Source organism: Schistocerca serialis, chromosome 8 (genome assembly GCF_023864345.2).
Source record: "Schistocerca serialis cubense isolate TAMUIC-IGC-003099 chromosome 8, iqSchSeri2.2, whole genome shotgun sequence".
Taxonomy (NCBI): Eukaryota; Metazoa; Arthropoda; class Insecta; order Orthoptera; family Acrididae; genus Schistocerca; species Schistocerca serialis.
Genome location: NC_064645.1, coordinates 289,008,492 through 289,030,979, shown reverse-complemented (window position 1 = coordinate 289,030,979; position 22,488 = coordinate 289,008,492). Strand labels below are relative to the sequence as shown.

At 43.3% G+C, this 22,488-nt stretch overlaps 1 protein-coding gene across 14 annotated transcripts in view; it reads right to left on the bottom strand.

The window, feature by feature from the left end:
• The window catches only part of LOC126416114 (microtubule-actin cross-linking factor 1), a 1,003,027-nt gene that overhangs the window by 493,127 nt on the left and 487,412 nt on the right, over window positions 1–22,488 (bottom strand). For 6 of the 14 annotated variants that reach the window (XM_050083629.1, XM_050083634.1, XM_050083624.1 and 3 more), the window contains exon 1: window positions 13,447–14,736. The exons of 1 other annotated variant lie outside the window; for it this stretch is intronic. In XM_050083629.1, the coding sequence (XP_049939586.1) occupies window positions 13,447–13,567 (121 nt within the window). In that variant the 5' untranslated portion in view covers window positions 13,568–14,736. Of the gene's footprint in view, window positions 1–13,446; window positions 14,744–22,488 lie in introns of those variants that run through there. 7 more of the 14 variants (XM_050083630.1, XM_050083635.1, XM_050083638.1 and 4 more) reach the window with 4 other exon arrangements.

The window sequence follows — 22,488 nt, the reverse complement described above, 5'->3', positions numbered from 1 at the left end:
GCCAGTACGTACGGAGAAAGTTTTATAGAACTGCATAGCTAGTGGCTAGTACATGCACACCGCCCAGCAAGCTGTCTACTGAACCTTTTTACTCGTTCGTCCGCCATGTAAAATAAAGAGTGTGGACTGTCTGCTCAGTGTGGTTTGCATCAATGTCGTTCGTTATTCTCGTATTTCCACCTTCAGGTAGCCTTTATCACCTACGCCATCGCGTGATGTCTAAAAGTTCTGCCGCACTTGTAAAGTAAATTCATCAAAACTAGAAAAAAATGTAGTTTAATTTGCAACAGAAAAATGGCGACACTTTACTATGAATAGCACGCACAAGTGCTGCAACACGACCAATGTCTGAAGTAGTGCTGGAGGGAGATGACGCTATGAATCCTGCAGGGCTGTCCATAAACCAGTAATACTACGAAGGGGTGGAGATCTGTTCTGAACAGCACGCTGCAAGGCACCCCAGATTTGCTCAATAATGTTCATGTCTGGGGAGTTTGGTGGCCTGCGGGAGTGTTTAAATTCAGGAGAGTACTCCTGGAGCCACCCAGCAGCAATTTTGGACGTGTGGGGTATCGCACTGTCCTGCTTGAGTCGCCCAGCGCACAGTGTGCAAGAATGGATGCAGGTGATCAGACATGATGCTTACGTACGTATTACCTGTCAGAGTCGTATCTAAACGTATCAGGGATGCCATATCACTCCAACTGCACATGCCCCACACCATTACAGAGCCTCCGCCAGCTCGAACAGTCCCCTGCTGACATGCAGGGTCCATGGATTCATGAGGTTGTCTCCATACCCGTACACGTCCATCCGCTCGATACAAATTAAAGGAGACTCGTCCGACCAGGCAACATGTTTCAGTCATCAGCAGTCCAATGCCAGTCTTGACGGGCCCAGGCGAAAAGTAAAGCTTTGTGTCGTGCAGTCATCAAGGGCACACGAGTGGGCCCTTCGGCTCCGAACGCCCGTATCGGTGCTGTTCCGTTGAATGGTTGTACGCTGATACTTTTTGATGGCGCAGCACTAAAATCTGCAGCAATTTGAGGAGGGAGGGGAAGGAATCCTCTGCAAACCAAACCCGCATCCTGCCCCGTCGCAGACACACATGTATCAGCTCAGTATTAGTCAGAACCTAAAGGATAGCACAGGTATATACACTGAACCATTTATCGTGAATCTCAAAACTGCTTCGTCATTCACCGTGAAACTAAGCTCAGCTTGTGGATACGCTCTTGTTCACACGTCATCTCTGCATTGATAAAGACTCGGCTTCTCTGGTTTACTCTACAGTATACCTACTCAAGTCTGCACTCACTAACGTGTAAGATAGCCAGGTTGGAAGTGTTCGGCGGTGATGAACTGTTTACCGTTGTTGATGGCTCTAATGTAAAGAGAACAGTTTAATTATGTGCACGGCGCGAGCAAATCACAGAGCTTGAGGACTAATCAAATTGGATTAAAATATGAACGTTGTTAATGACACTCTCTCAGGGTCCCGTAAAGTTGGTAGCGAAGCCACGAAGATACTTTATATGGGTAGACGGAAGAATATCTGAATCACACTTCTCATTTCTGACAAGGTCTCAACAGTTCTCTGATGATGTCCCATACTCCTTGACAGAGCGTAGGGGAACGATGCGGGAGACCCGCACCGCCGTACTAGGCAAGGTCCTAGTGGAGGTGGTTTGCCATTGTCTTCCTCCGACCGTAATCGGGATAAATGATGGTGGTGATGATGATGACACAACAACACCCAGTCATCACGAGGCAGGTGAAAAATCCCTGACCCCGCCGGGAATCGAACCCGGGATCCCGTACTCGGGAAGCGAGAACGCTATCGCGAGACCACGAGCTGCGGACACCACATCTCTAGTCATGCCTTATGGGTGAGTTTCACCTCGAGTTATTCCCAGCAAGACTTTTTTGGATTTCCGTTGAATGTGGTCACAATCCCTAATCGCAGGTGCTTTTCCGCAGATGTTGGGTGAGGCAATTCCTGGGAGATGAATGGTCGCCTGAAACATATCTCAGCTAGCCGGCCCCTTCACCTTAGAGGTTTTATTAAAGACAACATCCACAAGTTTGGTATCAAATGGATGGTGCTACACTGGAGAGGGGATTAACGGATGTAGCTGGTTGTTGGGTTTTGAAAGACTAAACATCGAGGTCACCAGTCCCTCTTTCATGGGACAGTGCACTTGGGGTTTGTGACACTGGCAAGAAACCTGATCGAATAGCAGTAGTACGAAGGAAGCGGTAAAACTGAGGCACTAGGGCCAATATTTATGCCAGAGATGGGAAACAATTCCATGAGGGAGAAAAATAAATGGATCAAGATGGTGTGTAGGCCAGAGAGTTGACTATGGACTCCCATGTGCGCCACAGAGATGTAACTAAGGTTCTTGTCTTAGGACAGTGACAAAACAGCTCCTGAAAATACATCGAGGTCAAGGCTCGGCAATGGAGATGTTACTGTCCAGTTTACTACGGAGACTGTGAATGAATATGCTCTACGTAGGTCTAGACCGACAAATTCCCATGGGCGCGCGGAGGTTGAGTGCACGGCCGTAATGACAGAACGAGCGGGCCGAATTGAATAATGTCTGTGCGATTACTGGCGGGCCATTGTGCGGCGAACCTGCTGTGAGGTCACGGCGAGGGACAGATGATGGGCCGCGCTGCGCTGCCCGCCCGGAAACTGGCCCAATCACTGGGAAATGGGAGACGACGGCGACAAATTGAGCTGTAACACAAGGGACGCGCTAAGCAATTCAAGCCAACTGCTCGCCGGACAAAACTGCGCTACGTGCTCCGCCGTGTCCTCACGTGGCTGGCGTTAATCAGATCTATCTCGCTGCGTGCCACGGGATGAAGAGGGCATTGTATAACGCAACTGTTGAGAAACAGGACGACGTCACATCGCAATTTCCTCGAGGACGGAAGTACATCCGTGTGTGCGCTCGCTAATGCAGAAATGGCATTGTACACAGCAAACCTTCGGAGATGGTCTATATTCAAGACGCACCTGACAAACTCTAAACCATGATTAAACTGTTCAGTATTTGATAGGCTGAATTTGGTGCTTTCACCAGTTGTACACACACCTTGACAAGACTAATGCTACGGAATTATGGACTTCTATCAACAGAAACATTCTTTTTTTTAATTTTTGTTCCATCTTACTGAACGAAAGGCTGCTTCAGTGACTTAATTCAATAATCTACTCTCCTCCAGTAAGTTAATTCAATAATCAATGTTAGTAATTTGAGATTTACTAGGCATGAAAAAGAGTTCTCATATGGTAAGAAATACAGGGCCCTAAGGTTGGTTGGTTTGAGAAGTGAAATCATATATATATACACACACAACATAGTGAGGAAAAAGCTAAAAAAAACTTACTCAATTACCAAACATCCTTCTACATACTACCACACACAAGAACAGGAACTGAATTTTAACTGTGACTACCTCTCCAACACTCTTGAACATTATCATTGTCAACGATGGAACCTGTAAAATAATCAACAAAGACGGGGCAGAATGTTACGAAAAGTTAAGAGTTTTGAATTTCGTATCTCGCAGGTGCCTCCCCTCCCTTCCCTCACACCCCCTCAACCCCTTACAACATATTAATTCCTGGCGGTCTGCCGTTGTGTCCGCTGGCAATACTACACTGAGTTTGATGGGAGCCTGTAGCATACTTTAAGGCTACCATCCATCCGTATAAATTCTAGTAATGTCTTTTATAGTAAAATAGGCAAAAATTAGTAATCCTTTAAAAAGTGTGTTCTCGTGGTGTTATTTCTGCCACTGAACACTACATATGTGGTGGATCTTTAATTTCGCAATTATTTTTGAGCGCTCATCACAATCGGCTGCATGCGAAACTTTTATACATGTTCGTGAAACTAACTCACACCAATAAAGTAAACACGAACGGCTTTTGTCCTAATACAAAATCTGGGAAACATGCCACTGTTGATCATTTTACTCTGCGCACTTGACGACCGCAGTGCATGCAGTTTCACAGACAAAAAGGATTTAAGCTGTGCTTTTACACCCGATTAACTGAAACCACACTGCCAGGCAATCTTTTAGATTGAGCTTCAAAATTTCTCCCTCTGCGAACGGCAGCTCTAACTGCGCTATCGTGGAATGGTGGCATGATAGTCGATATCTGGGAGCGGCGACGCCCTATCCTGTCGTGGCGCAAACTTGCACATTAGCTGCTCATTACTTCTGGCGGTGACATCATGCCGAGACATCGACGTATTACGGGAAAATTCTGCCGCGACAGTAACGCCGCGTGACCGCTTCCCAACTGGCGCGTTGGCAGGCAATCCAGTGTTTGCTCCAACTTCAAACGTTTTACGAGAGGCGATGCAATATCTGTCTACATATATAATTATGTTCGTACGGAACCCTCAGTGCGCGAGTCCAATTTGCATGTCGTCAGTTTTTCTAGCATGCGAAGACTCTAGATTACATGAAATAGAATATGAAATCGAAAAGTTGAAGACCTTAAAGGAAAAGTATTTCCAATTTTATCTCCTTACGAATAAAAACACGCAATCATTTCGCAATGTGATGCGAAAACTATGATTATATATTGATCGAAACCACTCAAACACTAATTGCGTATTTTTACTGTATAATCGCTATAGCTGACGAACGGCGATTGGTTATCTTCGGTTTAGACAACGACCGCAACATATGATCGAGTTACTTGTTTAATTATGTTGCTGTAATATAAAACAGACACACGTGGATTACAAACTAACCAGTATAACTTGTGCAGGAGCAAACAAATATGCGTAAGTATGGTGCTTCGTCGGGAATGAAAAAGAGAAGGTACACAACATTGATTTCTGCCGTATGAACGGAGTTCTGCCGCACGGTCAGCAAACACATCGTCTAAAAAAAGGGTACTAGTCCAATGTTAGATGCCGGAACGCGTCTCTTGAACCACACAACTTTCTCCCTCCCCCAAACCATAAAGCAGAAATTAATTTTTTTAATCTTCTGATAAAACTTACAATGAGATCATTTTTTACAAAATACTGTTTTGAAATTCAGTAGACGAAGTTAAGGAATTCTGCTACCTAGGCAGTAAAATAACCAATGACGGACGGAGCAAGGAGGACATCATCAAAAGCAGACTAGTAATGGCAAAAAGGGCATTCCTGGCCAAGAAGTCAACTAATATCACATATCGGCCTTAATTTGAGGAAGAAATTTCGGACAATGTACGTCTGGGGTACAGCGTTGTATGGTAGCGAAACATGGACTGTGGGAAAACCGGAACAGAAGAGGATCGACGCATTTGAGATGTGGGGCTACAAACGAATGTTGAAAATAAGGTGGACTGATAAGGTAAGGAATGAGGAGGTTCTGCGCAGAATTGGAGGGGAAAGGAATAAGTGGAAAACACTGATAAGGAGAAGGGACAGGAAGATAGGACATCTGTTAAGACATAAAAGAATGACTTCCATGGTACTAGAGGAAGATGTAGAGGGCAAAAACTATAGAGGAAGACAGATTTCCAGAAAATAATTGAGGACGTAGGATGCAACTGCTGCTCTGAAATCAAGAGGTTATGAAGAGGTTAACACAGGAGAGAACCAGTCAGATAACCGAGTGCCCAATATTATATATATATATATATATATATATATATATATATATATATATATATACAGGCGCTACCCTCTCTGCCCCTAGCACTGTCTCTTTGCTTCCTAGTTCTGCTCCATGCATATGGGCACAAATCGGTATTCTTCGTGTTTACGACGTCATGTTTCAATTGCTGCCAGCCGCAACGTTGAAACCGTTGCAATGCAGCTTCTCGATGAATGTGTGTCCTCAATTAATAAAGCATTTTGCGACGAATGACGACGAAGATATTCCTGTCCCTTCGCATCACATTGGTCACTCATTTCCACTTTCACTAGCGCAGTCGCTGCGGCAGATTAGAGTACTGTTTTAAATCTCCGGTACCTACGTGCTTCAGCGAGGTGAAGAAATCTCTGGCAGATGACGGAACATCGCCGGCCGGAGTGGCCGGCGGTTCTAGGCGCTACAGACTGGAGCCGTGCGACCGCTACGGTCGCAGGTTCGAATCCAGCCTCGGGCATGGATGTTTGTGATGTCCTTAGGTTAGTTAGGTTTACGTAGTTCCAAGTTCTAGGGGACTGATGACCTCAGAAGCTAAGTCCCACAGTGCTCAAAGCCATTTGAAGCATTTTGATGGAACACCCTTCCGGTCGCAATTCAGCCCCGGGGAACCCTACATGTTACTAACACATCTGCAAGTATATTTAGCAGCTCTAAAAGACGTACAGTATATGCGTTAATACATCCCTGAGATTGAACTTGGGCCAGCAGCTGTAGTTGGGCGCGCCTTCTGAAAACGCCGACTCGCCCTTGAGCAGTGGCTGTGTGGTCCGTTTTGTATGCGGCCAGCCTGAGCGCACCACCTTCCTCTTCGCCAAACGCGGCACAACTCTGTATTCTCCACACATCTCTCATCTTCCATCCGGAATGCTGTGACAGTGAGTCAACGCAGTCTAGCGCTGGGGCAAACCTATTTGCAAATTCACAGAGAATAAACGGACTGATCAAAGCATCACGCTTTCCAGACTTGCTTCACTGACTAGTGTGTTTCCCAAAACACTGACGAACCTGTAGAAAACAACCACAAGGCGCAAGCGAAAACTGCGACAGAGGTGTTACGAAGGGAAGAACTACATTTCAACAAGGGACGCTGACTCGGTTGGGAGAGTTTAGGATAAGGAATCAGATATGGCCCACTGAAAGAAGCACTCTGTCATATGAAAGACCTGCGCTCATTAATTCAAATCTACGAATTAACAGTAATATGGAGAAATTTCGACAATGAATACAAACCCGAAAGTTGGTCATCGCGGTTATTACAACCTCCTGGAGTAAAGTTTATGTCCTGTGACAAAAACTGAACAGCAGACTTCTGCGATCTCATTTGACATGCGAAACAGTCTGTGTCACCTAGTGTTTTAGTCACATAACAGCACCGTGACTGGTCATTAACGTGAAACAACTGCGTATTTTGGAGTCTGTAGGTTCTAAAGAGATCGGTAAAGCGTAGAAAACAACCTAAAAAACGTATCGGGCTGATGGGCACGCTAGCCCCATTTTAAAACTAAATTTGCCACGCCTGATAACGTCTCTGCGTGGCCCAGCAATTACGCCGAGTACACACGTAACCTTATTTTGAAATTAGACCAGCCGACTTAAAAGGGAAAGAAGAAAATGGCATCGTCTAAAGTTTTAGTTTTTATTTTTAGGCTAGAGGACATACTCATTAACCAGTATAAATTAGCGAGTAGACCAGGACTTGCAAGAACAACAAGTAAACAGTTTTACTTCTTAAAAAAACCTGAAACTGTGCTGATGAGAATGTCTTCAGTCTATCGTTAGACCCTTAATTGCCAGAAATATGTTTCTGCAAACATACACATTATAGAGATCAAAAAACTTGTCTTTGGAGGAAAATTGCTCGAATATTTGAGAGATACCACGTAAATTCCTTCGTATCCGTCAATATACTTTGTTACCGTAAAGCAATGGCAATTAACACGAGCTTTAGTCAGCCAGACCGCAAATTTGTGTACATCACAGGGACGGGTATTGTCAAGCCTATAATCTGTGTATGTTGACAATTCTAACCTACGACTTTAAGCAAGCAAGCATCAAAAACGACGAGCCATTAAAAACTGATAGCTGCATTACGAGCAATCCTGGGAGTAAATGCAAGGGACAGGATGGTATGAAGTTGAAGAGTTATTCCTCGCTTTCTAGCAACACTAATCTCGACTGTTTAGCGGACGAAAAATTCACATCTGAAATAGATTCATCACCTGCGTGATCCCAATATGTGGATAGAAATGAATTAGGTCAGAGCTTTGAGTCCCGTGGACCCCAAGGTAATCAGGGACGGGTGAAGCTCGGATTGAAATGGATGAGAAAAAAATCAGTAACAGCTCGCGCTAGGAGACGTGCTACTATCGACAGAAAACCACCGAGAACGGCGTGGGATGGACGAGGAGGGTGTGGAATCTGCTCCGTACGAATGTAAGTCCACCGTATCAAAGTTAAGTCTGCAAAATTTACTTCTCTTAGCCCCTCTAAATGCCTTATGTTAGGATCGGATTATGTAAAATCAAAAGCACACTACTAAGTTTGAGAACAGCAAGAAGCAAAATCAGTAAATAGATGTAGGGTGAAACAACCATATATTTTCAAACGAACATCTGGTATGTGAGTGAGTCTAGATCAAACTGTTTTCGTTTCTTGCTCGCCACGCACGTTAACGCGACTAGACTTACAAAAATCTGTAGTACGCAAAGGCACTGCCATAGACACACTGTGGCACTGCTCAGCGTGTGACAGGTGCACAAATCACGGTACGACAGATGCGTACCATAAATCTCTTGTGCTGCCCCTCAAACACAGAACGATGTCATCGATACCACCATTCAGCAACGTCTCCCGCAGCACGGCCTGTACAGATGATGTTGCACCCAATGAAAGATCTAACACTCAAGGTGTAACATTTCGGCTCGCCGCAATATGTAAAACCAAGTAAAGCTGCTCTTGTCCTGTCAACAATGCTCCTGTGTGCTTTGCTTGTCCTGGCCTCTCGCTAGGTGATGGTACGTAATGCACTCAGGAAAACTGTCTAACATGATCGTCTTACGGGTCCAGACGTTATGGCTTGGGAGGGCATCATGTTGCATGAACATACATACCTCCAGATCCTTGAACGCGGTACATTCACCAGACAACATTGTTGTGAAACCACCACTTCCCCACGTGCGTCTTTCCAAGTGTACGTTCGACCCTAACTTCATTTTTATGGAGGACAAAGCGCGACCGTATCGAGCAGCGAAAGTGGACAAGCATTTTGAAAAGAGGGGATATTAGGTGAATGGACTGGCCTACACGTTTCGCCGATTTAAATTCCATCGAGTACGTTTGGGATGGACTGGGAAGATGTACTGCAGCACGTCCACACGTACCGACCACCACCCTCTAGTTGTCGACCGCTGGTTAAGGAAACGCCCTACCACTGGAACACCTTACCAACGCAGTGGCAAGCAAGGGAGCACACTGCAGAGCATGCAATGCCGTACGTGGTCTCACACACCCTGTTATGAACCACGTCCCGACTTTTGGAATGTCCAGAGCACAATCATAAATCGAAGTGACTTACTGTAACTATTGTCTTTGTATAAAAGTTTCATTTCTCTTCGTCTCATTGGGCATTTTTTCAGTTACTCCTGTACTACACTGTAGCAGTTCTTTCCACGTACGGTCTAAGTTTCATTATGTTATTTGGCAGTAACATAATGCGGAAGTTACTCTCATCGTTTCGCACACCAATGTACTTTGTACATCAATGTCGAATTCCCGTTGAAATATTTCCACTTGTTAATGACAATTTATTACCAAAGGTTAGAGAACCCACTACTAAATGCTGTGCAGGAAGTTTACTCGTAGATGGCAAGAGACTAACGGAGGGAGTAAATGCAAGCTCCCTGAAGTAGCGTCCATACGGCAGGGGACGCGACAGAAGTTCCAGAAGAAACAATCGTTTTATCTGATTCACGCTCAGCATTGATACTGTTAAAATACTAAGATGTCAACAATATCAAAAATTATCCAGTATATCACACAATAGAAGCAATTCAGGAGCTTCCCTGCCTAAATAAGACCACCATTGTGTTTTGAGTGAAGGCGCACAGCGAAATAAAGATGAATGAAGAAGTCTATACTCTCGCCAAGAAAGTTGTGTACACTGGTTTAGTGCCACCTGACGGTGTCCGACATACCGTAACGACTAGAAACAAGGGGAGATGAAACGAAAACGTGCACCGGTCTTATGAAATCAAAGCGTGACACTGTGTCACAGTGGTACGTAATCCCCCGTCACATCCATCGTACCAAAACACCTGAAACTTTATAGTGAAAATGGCACTACTTCGACTAAATAACGAGAGATTCCGGCAACGTCGCTACTGTCTCAACATGATACCATCATCATGTGAATGCGAGAGTGAGGAAGATGTTAACCACATTTCCTTCGACTGGGGTACAAGATATCACGAAACCACGATACTAATGCTGCGTCTGATGTTATCTGGCAGCCCATTACCAAAGAACATTCAAACACTTTTAGCGACATAAGACATAAAAATGTGTAACCTCCTATAGGATTTTAAAGCAGAAGGGCAAACAACAATATAAAAAAGCTATTTTTTACATTATAATATAGTACAGGAATATGAATGTCTTGCATTATCAACCCTCCTTCCACATTAAATGAATGTAATTGATAATTGTTTAATAATGGTTTCAAGCTACTGTACATTTAAATGGGGAAAAAAATTAGACTGGTTGTATGGGGGATATCGAAAAGCCCTGAACAAATACTAATAAAATAAAGAAAGTAGCTGCAATATGAGAGAGAAAATTATTGTTAATTAGTAAGGGCAACGTACGCGATAAAACGTCTGAACGTGTAACAAAATGCATTCAGAAATCATATACACTGTTTTTCACATTGCAACAATATACCAGCACAGTGTAGTGCTGGTTGATACGGATGCTAACGCCAAAACTGGAGAGCAGCAACTGAATTTCAGTATCAGTAACAGCTGCGATCGGAAAACGTCTTTTAATAGGTTGAATATAATTTTTATTGTTTTATAATCAGACAAATCCCAATATTTTATGCTCTTACTGCTCCTTATATTTATAAATTAATCAAACATGTCCTGTAGATTGAATGCAAACAAACAGAAGATGGGGCAATAATTTATTTAAAAAGTGGCCATTTATTATTAAGTCCTTCGAAGAGGTGTGGATAGTTGCTGTCAATCTAATACAATATTATTATTCTTATTATTATTATTGTATTCATCTTTTTCTTACACCATACAAATGCTCATTACGTAACTACTAGTTTCTTACCAATGCTTCATCCTGAAATCGAATAGCATGACGCAACCATATTAAAGTCTGTTGGTTTAGCAAGGCACTACTTCGACCAGTTACTTAGTTTTAAGTTCCGAGGGCCATTTGTACGATTACTGATAATGATGTGAAACAAACGTTCATATTACACATTCATGTATAAATACTTAACGCGTTTCATAGCAGGAGCCCACATGACGCTATTTTGTCGAGAAATGACATTTTGGGACCGTGGCTGTGTACATAATACAGGTTCATTCTTGCAAAGAAGACAACAACCAGCCGCTATTAACAATGATACGAGTATTTTTTGCGGCGACAGCGCCGTTACGGGCTTCGGACGGATATTCAGACGACTGTTCACGAAAAGTAACGCCACTACAACAAATGGCTATCTGAACGTGGACAGTCGTCGTAAGATGAACCTTTGTATTCGAAATCTGTACTGGGGGTTATTTGGGTAAATAAATCGTATTATTAACAGTGGTCGGCTGGTGCTTTCTTCTTTGAAACAATCACTGTGTTTAGTATTCATGAGTTTCTATTAACACTCACACTACGATACTGGTATGTGTCAAGTTTTCTGTACATTTTCGTCAGAACATCTCACGCATAGCTAGCGTGTCACTTACAGCTACTTCTGACATGAGTAACATCCAAGTAAAGAATTCCTCCTTTGCGGCTATCTAGACAAATACTAGTCCCGATAACACAGAACAAAGGGTTGCTATTGGGATAACACCGATAGTAAACTGAACGCTTTCTGTTTAAGAAACCTTGGACTTCGTTCGAAGTTGCCTCAAAAGAAACCAACAGAAACGGAAAAGCTAAAATCAAGAACTGAAAGCTTACTAGCAAATCTTAATACACGTGTCAATGGCAGCATTCTTAAAACAGTTCGCCACTAAATTTTCGTGAGTTACAAATCGGAACTGCGGAAGAGAGCATAATCTATAATGTTATGAAGATTATTGAAACGCCATGGGTGTGGATTCTGTCACGTATGCTAGCAAATTAAATGACCACGCCCCCTTATACAAGTCTCGTTCATACTCCCTGAACTAACCCTCATCTTATGGTAATATGCCGTGGGCGGATTTCTCAACGGTAACGTATCTTGCGACTTGTTTATGTAAATAAGGAACATGTATTACTGCCAGAAACGCAACTACCAACACCTGCTTCTATATTACAGCAGAAATTGTTCCATAAAGGGAACGTTAGTAAAAATTCTCTTATACTCATTCAATAACACTACATTTCAGTGTAACTACAAAATGATCAATTGTGTGTCCCCCCCCCCCCCCCCCCCTATGCTAGAATCAGCGACAGTTCTAACAACCCTGCACGGACAGTATGTCTGCACCTATATCATACTCTGCAAGCCATCTGATGGTGTGTGGCGGAGGGTACTTTCGGTACGACTATCTGATCCTTCCAATCCTGTTCCTCTCGTAAATAGTGCGTGGGGAAAAATGTTTGTCGGCAAACATCTGTATTGGCTTCTACAAAGCTTTAGTTTATATATTTATGTACACTACGATCCCTAGGATCGTTTCTAAGCAAACTTTATATATGTTGAATTTATAGGGACTTTTTAAGTCTCCAACCAAGACAACAGAATAAAACAGTAAGTGATTAGTGTCGAGGACAGAAATTACTATTCTAAAAACCGCATGTCTATTTCTCTCTCGAAAACCATCTTACTTTGTCGTTTTAGTACTATCAATGCGGATTCTTCTTACGTTGTCTGTTGGTACAAAACATTTGCGCAGTTTAGAAAGTATAACATTCCCACAACCAATAACAGATAAATAACACTTTATTACTATGCAGACTGGAGTGTGACCCGTGAAGCTTAATATCCCAGACCTTTGCTCAGAATATCTCTCTACATGTCGAAATCAGTCAACTCCGATTCACCATGAAAAAGTCCTTTTCTGCGCGCGCCAAAATGCTTCTATAGATAAACAGCATTCTTTCAGACTAGTTATCCCTAAATATCTCTGACGATTACGACAAAATCGCGAAATTTATAGCTGATCTGAAAGACGGGTGTGAAAGAGACACACACGGAGGGGCGAAGTTTTTAGCTAGGGCATCTTTTCCACAGCATACGTTACAGTTCTCATCTCTTCAGTTAATCCGAGATAAGATTAGAGAATGTTAATCATTACAAACACTTGCACAAACACGCGGTCTAAAGGACAGTCGCAGATAAAAGGCATTCGTTGCACTTACAGAAAAATATTCATGACATCTAGAACAATGTCTACAGTTAAACATGACACACAAGGACTCGCCGTAATTGTCAGTAAACGGCGGTCAGTGCAAACTGCTGCTAACGAGCATGCCATGCTCAAGATCACACAGCAGGCTTAGAAGTGTATATAATCATACCTATTGATTCGATAAAGTGCTCCCACAAACCTTTGAACTTTGTTAAGCTCTCCTCGTAGCCCTGTTGCGTTTTCCCGTACGCCATGCCATCGTTGAGGGCCTCCGCCGGGTCGAAGCCAAGACGATCCTTGTAGTAGGCCTGGGTCGACATTATCGAAGAAGAGGCGCTGGCATTGAGCAGTCTTCAGATGCGCTATCGCAGCAGTTTCACACCTCGAATGGAGCAGTCCTCGGGAAAAGCTCCACCCGGAAGCACAGAGCGACGTCAAGTGTGGGAGGGACCGACGAATGTCAGCTCTGCAAGTTGTGGTCGCTACCGGCTCTTGCAGCACACTGGGAGAGACTGGAACCTCGGCTCACCATTAAAACTCGCAACACTGATGCCGGTCGGTTGTCCTTGTCACCTACAACCCTCCTCCTCGGCCGAGAGCGCACGCTGAATGCGTGGGCGAGCACGTCGCTGCGATCCGAAAACACTCGCTCTGTCACACAGATGGCCAACTCGTTACGAAAAAGGCGAAAACGAGCTCATGCTGCTGTCCCTTCCCTTTTCCAACAAACAGCTCGGCTCTTCATGTAGGTGGGGCAGGTTCCTCCTATTGCTACCTACGATCGCTGCCCCCCACTGCTTGCAAGTCTCCCTTCTTGACCTAGTGCTTCCAAAGAAAAGTCACTGGCGTGTCACCTTAAAAGGTGCCCCCTGCGAGTTGACCCTACGTAGCTGGAGGGAGGGGTTGCTACGGACACGGCGGAGCACGGGCCAGCCAGCATCCAGTCACGACGTGGTGGGGGCTATTCTGCACTGGGCGTAGCGGTTCAGCAGGTTTCTCCCACCAGCGGCAACGGGCACGGCAAAATCAGGACGAGCGTGTAGTCTGCCACAGTCCACACACTAAAGTCACACAGTATAATCTCAGTTCTATAACAGATTGAACAGTTACTTCACCGAGGCCCGAATTCTGCAACACACAGCTGCATCCTGTAGTTTACACACTACACACGATTATCGAAGATTTGGCAACACTTTTTAACTGTTCCTTCCAACACTTACGTCAATAATCAATGCACAATACGACTAATATTTCCTCAGTTTTTAACATTACACCTACACACGATTTCCTTTCTTCCTAAAATTGTAAAGCGCTGGTCCGTTCAGGTCGTTCTGTGTCAACATATGCAATCAAATATTCCATCATTGGCATGAAAAGCACTGCAATTATCCACCCACGCAAATGCGATCGTCACTGAATATTCAAATCGACATGCCACCTACATGTCACCACCAACACACACGTACTGGCATTTCTGCCCACTCGAAATCGTTCGTTCGCTACCTCAAGCCACAACCGGCTTGCGAGACTCCATACTAGTCTGTCGGCGCGTGGTGGGGAGAGCGCGCGCCAAAGAGGCGCGGCGGAAAGATAGCGCACTCTCCCTGACGCAGACAATCGTTGTCGCTATGCGAGCGCATACGTAAAGCTCTCCTAGCACTTTTACTTCGTAAACAAGGTACAACAACAAACTGCAAGTAAATAAATGGTTACGTTAGTAAAAAATCTGCGAGTTAATGCAGCCTGAAACGAAATCTGTTAAAAGCGTATGTAAAGTTAATATTTATTTCGCCACTTACTTCGAAGACAATGGAACATACATAACCTGAGAAATCACAAATATTAACTTTGTAAATTGACATTATCGGCATCACTGACAGGATTACGTGAACGCGACGCTTGCGCTTCCTTGCGCCGTTCCGTGCAACTATTAGCTACGAGGACGGACGTATCGCTGCGCGTGACGGGGCTTCGGCGCGTAATTCGAATGCGGTGAATGGTGAAACTTAGAAGAAGGTGAGATTACTACTCCCCGCTATCGTCTTTATCTGGTAATGCTATCATTTAAGAAGACTAAAGTAGAAGTGCAAGTAAATTTTACAACAATCCAACTACGTATTAATTACTAATCCGTTATGTGCAATTGAGAGTGCGGAGAGAGGGATAGACAAGATGAGATTCACAGATTAACTTTTGATTCATTATCGTCGAAAGTGCCGCTATTATTATCTGTTATCGGTAACTGAATTTGCGAAACCGCCGTTGCTTTAAGAATTCATGATTTTTTCATTACTTTTTTACCGTTGTTTTAAGAAAAGGTATACGACGTATCATTCATAATTCTCCTTCAAACTTGGTCTTACTGCAATACTACCTTTTCCGGCAATAATGCTGAGATGTATAACTTCAAACACGGAAGAAACAGCTTGTCTAGAACAGGATTTTCATAACTTCTGTCGGCGAAAGCACAAATTTTGCAATTTCACTATACTGGGTAAGATAAGTTATTTATAGTGATATCAAGTAACCAGACACGTGGTGTATAAGTTGGAATATAGCACATTACACATTTAATCCGATAACATTGGTTAGGGTTCATTCACAATCATACGTATCTAGAAATACAAGGAATGCACAAGTTCTTCGATTATTATTTAAAACGAAATTTTAACATCTATTCTTAAGTCCCTTGGAGTTCACTTGATCAAATTGAAAAGCGCGACAAATATCTGCAACAAATTAAGATGATCAACAGTTATTGTGGTATCAGGAGAACTAACGAAATTCTCGCCGCCGTCTGACGATTCGCCCAGTCATGAAACTACTTCAGATGAAGTAAATGATTATTGTAGATAGTGTGTCAGGCTGTAGTGATATTTTCGAAACCAGATGCGATGCTTTCGAACAATCTTGGTAAAATAAAAGTAACGACAGATTAAGATTTTAGATTTAACTGTAGGAATTGGCAATTAGTCATTATTTTATTTCATTATTTACTAATTCCAACACAATAATTCTAGTGCCTTAGCACTATCTTTACACGACTTCACTGATTCCACTTTCGTACAAAGACAAGTAATATTAAAGTATTGCTAACCATCAATTGCACAACACTAAAGAAGACGCCTGAAGTATTTCCCCAATAAATTTGCATTGGGGATGGTATAAGAACAAAACTATAGAGAACACTGTTCATCGTTGATCCACCTTCCGTTCCTTTAAAAACAAATACTTCATTAATACCGGAATAACTATGAACAAACACGTATAATGGTCTACATTAATATTGTAATGGTCTACATTAATATTTATTCCGCGAACGGTCTGTGGACAATGCGAAAAGTCAGAAACAGGAGGAAGTACCAGATTTGTAAAGAATGTGTGAATGTGTGTTTATTAAGTGCAGGCACCTTGTAAATAAACCTTCATATAATTCCCACTGCTGGGTTATTACCCCTCTTTCGGTAACCCCTCTAACAGCCGTGCTGCAAATGCACTGGGCTGAAGGTGGTAGGGTGGGGGTTGTTAGTGTGCCGCCTCTTCTTACAGACCTGTCCCTTTCCCTTTCTAATCTAAATTGCCGTCACCTCATTTTCAACGTACTAGTGCCTACGATAACAGTAGAATGATATTATACAAATGCTTTAATGTCATGATAATTTGGTAATGTCACTTTAGAATAACTTCCAAGAAACTGGAATTCATAGAAACACATCCGAAAATTTGAGAAGTACTTGTTTCATACAGATTTAAGTATTGTAACAACGCACATCACAACTTTGAAATCATCAGATATTACATAACACCTAAACTCTAAGTGCACTTAGCACTATGACCGAGGTCACAGGAGCCGGCCGCTGTCGCCGAGCGGTTCTAAGCGCTTCAGTCCGAAACCGAGCTGCTGCTACGATCGCAGGTTCGATTCCTGCCTCGGGCATGGATGTGTGTGATGTCCTTAAGTTAGTTAGGTTTAAGTAGTTCTAAGTCTAGTGGACTGATGACTCAGATGTTAAGTCCCATAGTTTTTAGAGCCATTTGAACCTTTAGAACTGGGGTCACAGGTCTGCAGATCCGGCCTATGTGAGTGTGTGAACAAGGAGAATGCTATTTCTTTCGCTTATTTCCACCTGCGTTCCGGAATTCAGTCTTTCTGTTATTTTCTTCTCAGTGGAGGGGCTTTCCGTTAATGTTTTGCATTAACCAACTTCCTGTGGCTAGCCGGGTTCCTGACGGACTTGTGGTGGTGCCGAGAGGGAAGACCATCGTGTTCGGTGTATGGCTGTGAGGCATCGTACAGTTATCTGTTCCAGCAATTTTGGCAGCAGTTGACACCACGGTGACACAACGAACTGTTACAAATCGGTTACTTCAAGGACAGTTCTGAGCCAGACGCCCTGTAGCGTGCATCCGGCTAAACCCAAAACACCGCCACTTGCGACTTCAGTGGTGTCAAGCGAGAGCTCATTAGAGGGCACGGTGAAGTCTGTTGTGTTACCTAATGAAAGCTACTTCTGCCTTAGTGTCAGTTGTGGTCGTGTGTTGATTAGACGGAGGTCAGTTGGGGGCCTGCAACCAAGCTGTCAAGTGCTAGGCAAACTGGACCTGCACCTGGAGTTATGGTCAAGGGTGTGATTTCATACGAAAGCAGGAGCACTCTGGTGGTCATTCCACGCATCCTGACTGCAGACTTGTACGTCAATCTGGTGATTCGACCTGTAGTGTTGCTATTCATGAGCAGCACTCCAGGGGCTATTTTTGCAACAGGATAACGCTCGCCCACAAATGGTTCAAATGGCTCTGAGCACTATGGGACTCAACTGCTGCGGTCATTAGTCCCCTAGAACTTAGAACTAGTTAAACCTAACTAACCTAAGGACATCACAAACATCCATGCCCCAGGCAGGATTCGAACCTGCGACCGTAGCGGTCTTGCGGTTCCAGACTGCAGCGCCTTTAACCGCACGGCCACTTCGGCCGGCGCTCGCCCACATACCGCTGTTTTAACATGCTCTACGAAGTGTCGACACGTTGTCCTTGTTCTGTCGACAGGTTGCCCTTGTTTTGCTCGATCACCAGATCTGTCTTCAGTCGAGCACATACGGTACATCTTCGGACAACTCCAGCGTCATCCAACTGCATTAACCAGTCGTGTATTGACCAAGTGCAACAGGCATGGAACTCAATCCTACAAACTGACGTTTGGTATCTGTAAAACACGATTCATGCACTTTGTATTTAACCTTCTGGCGTTTACACTGGTTATTAATGTACCAACATTTCACATTTGCAATGGCTTACCTCGCGCTTACAGTAACCTGTGATGTTGCACTATTATCACTTACATATGTTATCTAGACAAACGTATTCCCGAAATTTCATTACTCAACATTAGTTGTTGTTTGGTGTTGTGAGGTTTTTGTTCAGTGTATTATGGACGGAAGTGTTATTCCCCAGCTGAGAACTGGAAGAGATTCCTGTAAAGTAGTTTCCTACAGTCCAGAATGAGTCTTTCACTCTGCTGCATGCTGTTGGTTGTTTTTAAACCTTGCTTTTCGCGGGCAGCGTTCTTATTGAGAGGGCAGCGTTCTTAGTGAGAGATTTACTTTTGCAAGTAAGAGCGGTCATGAATCGTCGCTGGCTAGCTCAGCCAGTAAAGGCATTACCGGCGAAAGGAAGGGACCTAGCTCCGAGTGGCGGTCCAACACACAGTTTTCATCTATCAGGAATCTTCAGCTTCCCACAGTCCATACACGTTATTCTTATGGGATTATTTACATTTTTCAGCACAGGTTTCATAGTTTACAACGGAGACTCAGAGAATTAGGCATTAACGAGCAGGCAGGTGCGCTTATTCTTGTCTCGGAGTTGGCTGATAGGGACTTCATCGACGGAAAAAAAAAGTTTTCATGACTCGAAGGTGTTGAAAAACTGCCAGATACTCTGTATTCTGTAGTTCTTGGCTACCAAATGATGCCCCAAGACTTGAATTAAATTAACCGTGTCTGCACTCCCTGTGGCATAGGAAGCTGTAAATGGTTGTACGCTCAGTGACCGGGTAGAATGAAGTTTGATGCTCTTTGAGAGCGGGATAAAATGATGCCGCCAGTTTCCATAAATCCTTTCATTTCCCCAGTCCCTTCTTTATATTTCCATGTTTGATCCCAATAGAGTGGGGAACAGTAGCTAAGGCGACAAATTTGATTCTACACAAACATGCAACAACAATATTGGGTAAATCACACATTTTGCACAAGCCTCTTCAGGGATTCTAAATCTATGTCCACACGACTACTCAGCAAGTGCCTGGCAGAGGGTTCATCGAAAAACTTACACGCCACTGCTCTACCGTTCCACTATCGAACAGTGCGAGAAACAAACAAACAATTAAATATGTCCGCACGAATTGTGATTTTTTCTTATTTTGTTACGATGATCATCAATCCTTCTGTATATGGGCGTGAACGAAATACTTTCGCATTCGGAGGAGAATGTTGGAGCTGAAAATTTCGTGAAAAGATCTCGCCGCAAAGAAGCACGCCTTTGTTTTAATGATTGCCAGGATGTTTCGTGTTATCGTGTATGTGCCACTCTCTTACCTTTTTCGCTATAAAACAAAACGAACAGTCCTGCTTTGGACTTTTTCGATGTCCTCCCTCATTCCTACCTGGTGAGGACCCCATACCACACAGCAATACTCTAGGAGAGGACAAGGACAAGCGTAGGTAGGCAGTCTCTTTAGTAGGCCTGTTGCATTCGCAATTATTATCACTAGGTATTTAGTTGATTTGACAGCCTTCAGATTTATCGTGTAATCGAAATTTATCGGATTCCTTTTAGTACTCATGCGGATGACCTCACATTTTTCATTATTACTTTTTGCACCTTACAGATATCTTCTCTAAATCATTTTGCAATGCTCACCCACATACCAACATATGTACTCCGTAATAACATTTGTGGTTAATAACAAGACTGAATCTAGGAGGAAAACAATAATTAGCAATCATGATATGAGTAATAGAAATAGAACTATTTTCCATATAGATTATGGAAAAGTATAACAGGTCGCCAGTGAACATTAGACAGTGAACTGGAACTCTCAAAATATTCAAAAGCAAAGCAAAATAGTAGCCACTCTTCCTACAATTTATCTGAGTATTTCGACTCAAGGGAGTATTCGGCATATCTCTAATACCAGTATTAGATAGATCCTGATTTTGCCAGCATATATATAGCCTATAGTGGTTTGTGTGGAATTGCGTAAATAGTTTCTTTGAATCATCAGTTAATACCAGTAGCTGAATACGATAGGAGGTGGAGGAGTGGGTTTGCTCCTAACATACAAAAATTAAGTAATCTGTAAGTAATTACCATAATTACAGTTTGAGCAATTTCGGACTTTGTTAGAATATTTTGCAGACGCAGCCAACAGTGTACACCGGAGCTCAATTATTTTTATACATGTTGGTACAGTTCAATGTGAGCACTGCTTGTAACTCGACAGATATCGAAACAGTACCCCACTTCTCGACATATGTTCATAAGCATAACAGGTGTTACGGCGCGGCGTAGATCCGTTGTCTCAAACCTACCATGTCTCGAACCTTTGCTCTGTAAACAATGTCCTTAATAAATCTTCATGGACCGATATCCGGTGGATTCAGATCGGGAAATCGAGTTGGCCAGGCAATGGAACCCCCTTTCGATCCAACGCTCAAGAAACAGCTCATGGAGCAAAGTGGTAATATCCCCATGATATTGGGGTGGGGAACCATTTTAATGGAAAATGGCGTCAGAGGGCGTCTGTGGAACTGCATAGTTCGCCGGCATGTCGAGACAGGTGTCTCTGGCATTGCAGACTCTATAAAAAAAAATGGACCAATCACACCACGTTTATGTAATTCCAACCACACATTAACTTTTGGTTTGTCCCTTTCGCACTTAATCACTTCTCCTGGAGTCTCACTTTGCCATATTTGACTGTTATATCGGTTAACTTTCCCACAGAAGCGGAAGATAGATTCATCATTTAACAGCAGTGCATTGAGTTAGTCGCTGTTTTCGTCTATACGATGCAACATTTCAACAGCAAAATCAAATCGTCTGCGGTGATCCTCAAGCTTAATGTGATGGAAAAGTTGTGGTTTATAAGCACGCAACCCGAGACGTCTGTGTACTGTGCAGCACGCAGACGTAATCCGTGCTGTTAAAATCTGTAACATTTGTTCAGCGGCGTGCAAGAAGAGAATGGCACATGCATCCCCTCACACGTAAATCCAATATAAAAGAAAGTCAGAACTCCTCGAGAAGCGGGAAGTTCGATTTCAAATTCTGGAAAACAACCTAAAACAAGAATGACGAGACCGTGGAAAGACTGCGCGAAGCATTCGCTGGAAGCCGACGTAAATAGATTAGGGAACTAGACATCTCACGTTCGATACTGCACTGTTCATGACATGATGAGGATCACATCTTGCAGAGTGTTTCTACCGACTGCTTATTTATCCATCAACATAAAGTGTCGAGTTCGTTCGTTATAAGCGTTTGTTTGTGCATACGTCTAGTCCGGACACCCTGTAGAATATACGATTGCAGCTAGTTGACCCTGTTAGCTCCATCCTTGCTCACTTTGTTGATAATTACTCATCTCCTTCTCCTCCTTCTCGATTGTTGGGTGGAGTTCACTAAGCACAATGGATTAAGATGTCTTAACAAAATTATGTCACAATATTAGAATTTAATTTCAGTTTTTATGAATGCATCAGTCTTGACATTGTCTACTGCAGGATTAGGAGCTCAGAATTACTATTGTATGTATTTCTCCCGGCACTCGATCGTTAAGATTCAGTACAGTACTCGGTTACTATTTGATTGTTTCCTCCGACCTAGTTTACGCGATCGCCTGCATCTGTGGGCTTCTCTTTGAAAGACTGCTGCGCTGATGCGTACTCAAAACCAAGCAAACGCAAAACACACTGATTCTTAATCACACTTTATCGCACCTTATAGGGATTGTATTAGTTCTAGTATCGATCGAGATGCAGCAGCGGTGACCAAAGAATCCCTTAAAGGAATATGCTTTCAGTAGGTGCTTTCATTGCCAACGCAGCACCAACAAAAAAATCGTTCAACATCTGAATATTTTGACCGACAAACGATGGAGGGCCTGGTGCGTGGAAAGCATTCTGCAGCGGAATCTTATTCGGGAGGACAGCGATTCAGATCCCAGTGTAGCCCTCCA